Source organism: Ceratina calcarata, unplaced genomic scaffold (genome assembly GCF_001652005.2).
Source record: "Ceratina calcarata isolate Rehan_Ccalc_2016 unplaced genomic scaffold, ASM165200v1 scaffold58.2, whole genome shotgun sequence".
Taxonomy (NCBI): domain Eukaryota; kingdom Metazoa; phylum Arthropoda; class Insecta; order Hymenoptera; family Apidae; genus Ceratina; species Ceratina calcarata.
In genome coordinates, this window is record NW_017177018.1 from 98,924 (window position 1) to 100,819 (window position 1,896).

Consider the following 1,896-nt stretch of genomic DNA (forward strand, 5'->3'; position numbering starts at 1 on the left):
ATCCTCTGTAAATGACTCGTAACAGATCTGCAAAAATATCATAAGAAATATTTACATTTTGGATATATTTTTAAACAGAATTTTGGAAGTTCATACTTTTTGCTATAAAGTAGTTCCATATCCGAACCCTTTTTTAAGGCATGAGTTACAAATTGTATGCAGTGGTCCGTAAGTTTGGATAATTGATCTAAAGCAACTTTCTTCTCATTCAATGTGTTCTGCTTTTGATCGCAAACTTCGGTTAACCGCATAATTAATTGCTTTCCTCGCGTATTAATCGCGTTCGTTAACCTGCGTAAAAGATGTTACATGTATTAAAGCATTTTGTTATTTCAGTTTCTCGTATGAAATTCGTGAATACTTACTGCACCACCATTTGCGTTATATCTTGTATTAAAGATTTCTTCTTCTCTAGGATGAGAACCTGTCTATCTTCTATAACTTTCATCGCGCTTTTTAATAAAACTCGTTTGTAACTTAAAAAATATTTTAATGTACGTCAATACAAACGTTTATCACAGAATAATTTTTATCCTTAAAGGAATGAAATTTATAAAATTACCTCACTTCTTTAAGTAAAGTCGATACAGATGTACGCGTTTCGGCAGCAATCTCATGAATGAATTTGTACTTATGATCTCTATGTTCGCTCAACTGACAATCCCTACAAGTAAGTTTATCGCACGTTTGACAAAATAAGGACAATTGCTCGTGCGAGTGAATCGTACAAAATAAATAGCCAGGTATCTTCTTCTCATTCTTTTTAACGTTATCTCTATCATTGGCCACTTCATCCTTTGGCTTTATTGTGTGATCTTTTGTTATCTTCAATCTTTGATGGGCCTTAAAAATAGTATAATGTTCACAATAAACATTTCTCCTCATACTTTCAAACCCTGTTTTCCTTGTATCAACTTACCATAACACAATTCTGACAGATGAATTCTTCACATTCCACACACCAGCTTGTGGCAGTAGCATTATCATGGCAGCTGGTACATTTCTTTTCCTCTTCTGTTTCCTTGGATTCATCGTCAGTACCAGGACTATTATCTTCTTCTATAAACTTAGAAAGGAATCTGTTCTCGATCAAATTCTCTGCCTGTGTCGTAACATTACATATCTGACAAGCAATCACATTACTCTCCACTGAAAAGCACATGTGTACATTATTTTATCATAAAACTTACACTATCAACAGAAGTTGTGTTAATAAAAATATTATCTTACACAATACATCTACGTCAACGGAGGTATTGTGATCGTTTAGTTTGCTATTGACACACGTCGAGCAAGCTGCGTGTAAACATTCGAGGAGCTTAGGATCATCGCCGAAAGTGAACAACTTTCCGCAGAAGATGCATTTCGAAAGGGACGTGCGCGCCTCGGTCTCCTGTCCCTCGGTCGTGCACTCGATACGCTGTTCGAATTCCTCATCCTGGACTTGAGACTGTTGTACGTCCTGTTTGCCGCCAGTTTGCTCGACTGGCTCCTCCTTGATCGTTGCTAACGGGACAGTCGTTAACACGTCATTCGCTCGGGTTTCCATTTGAAAAATTATTTGGATATCAGCTTCACGCGAAAATTAACTTTAAATCTTATTAAAAATATATTCTTCAACTCCGTGGCGCCATGATCCATCATGCTATATACATACTGCTGCACTGCAACACCAATACCAATATCCAATTGGTTACCATAATTACCGCGTTTCAGATAGGAAACTCGATGGTCGCGGCACGTAACCTTACTCTTTTTGTTTATGGATATTAGATAGAGGGTGCCTCCATCTCTTTGACTATGGCCGGTATTCACAGTCCGTGCTCAAGCAATTGCTCAAGCAGAGAGAAACTGAGGCCGGTATTCACAGTCCGTGCTCAAGCAATTGCTCAAGCA

At 37.7% G+C, this 1,896-nt stretch overlaps 1 protein-coding gene across 1 annotated transcript in view; it reads right to left on the minus strand.

The window, feature by feature from the left end:
• LOC108629697 (E3 ubiquitin-protein ligase TRIM33) overlaps positions 1 to 1,664 on the minus strand; it is a 4,995-nt gene extending 3,331 nt beyond the window's left edge. Inside the window, exons 1-6 of the mRNA XM_026817487.1 lie at positions 1,231 to 1,664; positions 920 to 1,149; positions 563 to 843; positions 366 to 476; positions 97 to 291; positions 3 to 27 (exon numbers count right to left, since the gene is read on the minus strand). Coding sequence (XP_026673288.1) covers positions 3 to 27; positions 97 to 291; positions 366 to 476; positions 563 to 843; positions 920 to 1,149; positions 1,231 to 1,549 — 1,161 coding nt within the window. The 5' untranslated portion in view covers positions 1,550 to 1,664. The remainder of the gene's footprint in view (positions 1 to 2; positions 28 to 96; positions 292 to 365; positions 477 to 562; positions 844 to 919; positions 1,150 to 1,230) is intronic.
• Between the last annotated feature and the right edge of the window lie 232 nt (positions 1,665 to 1,896).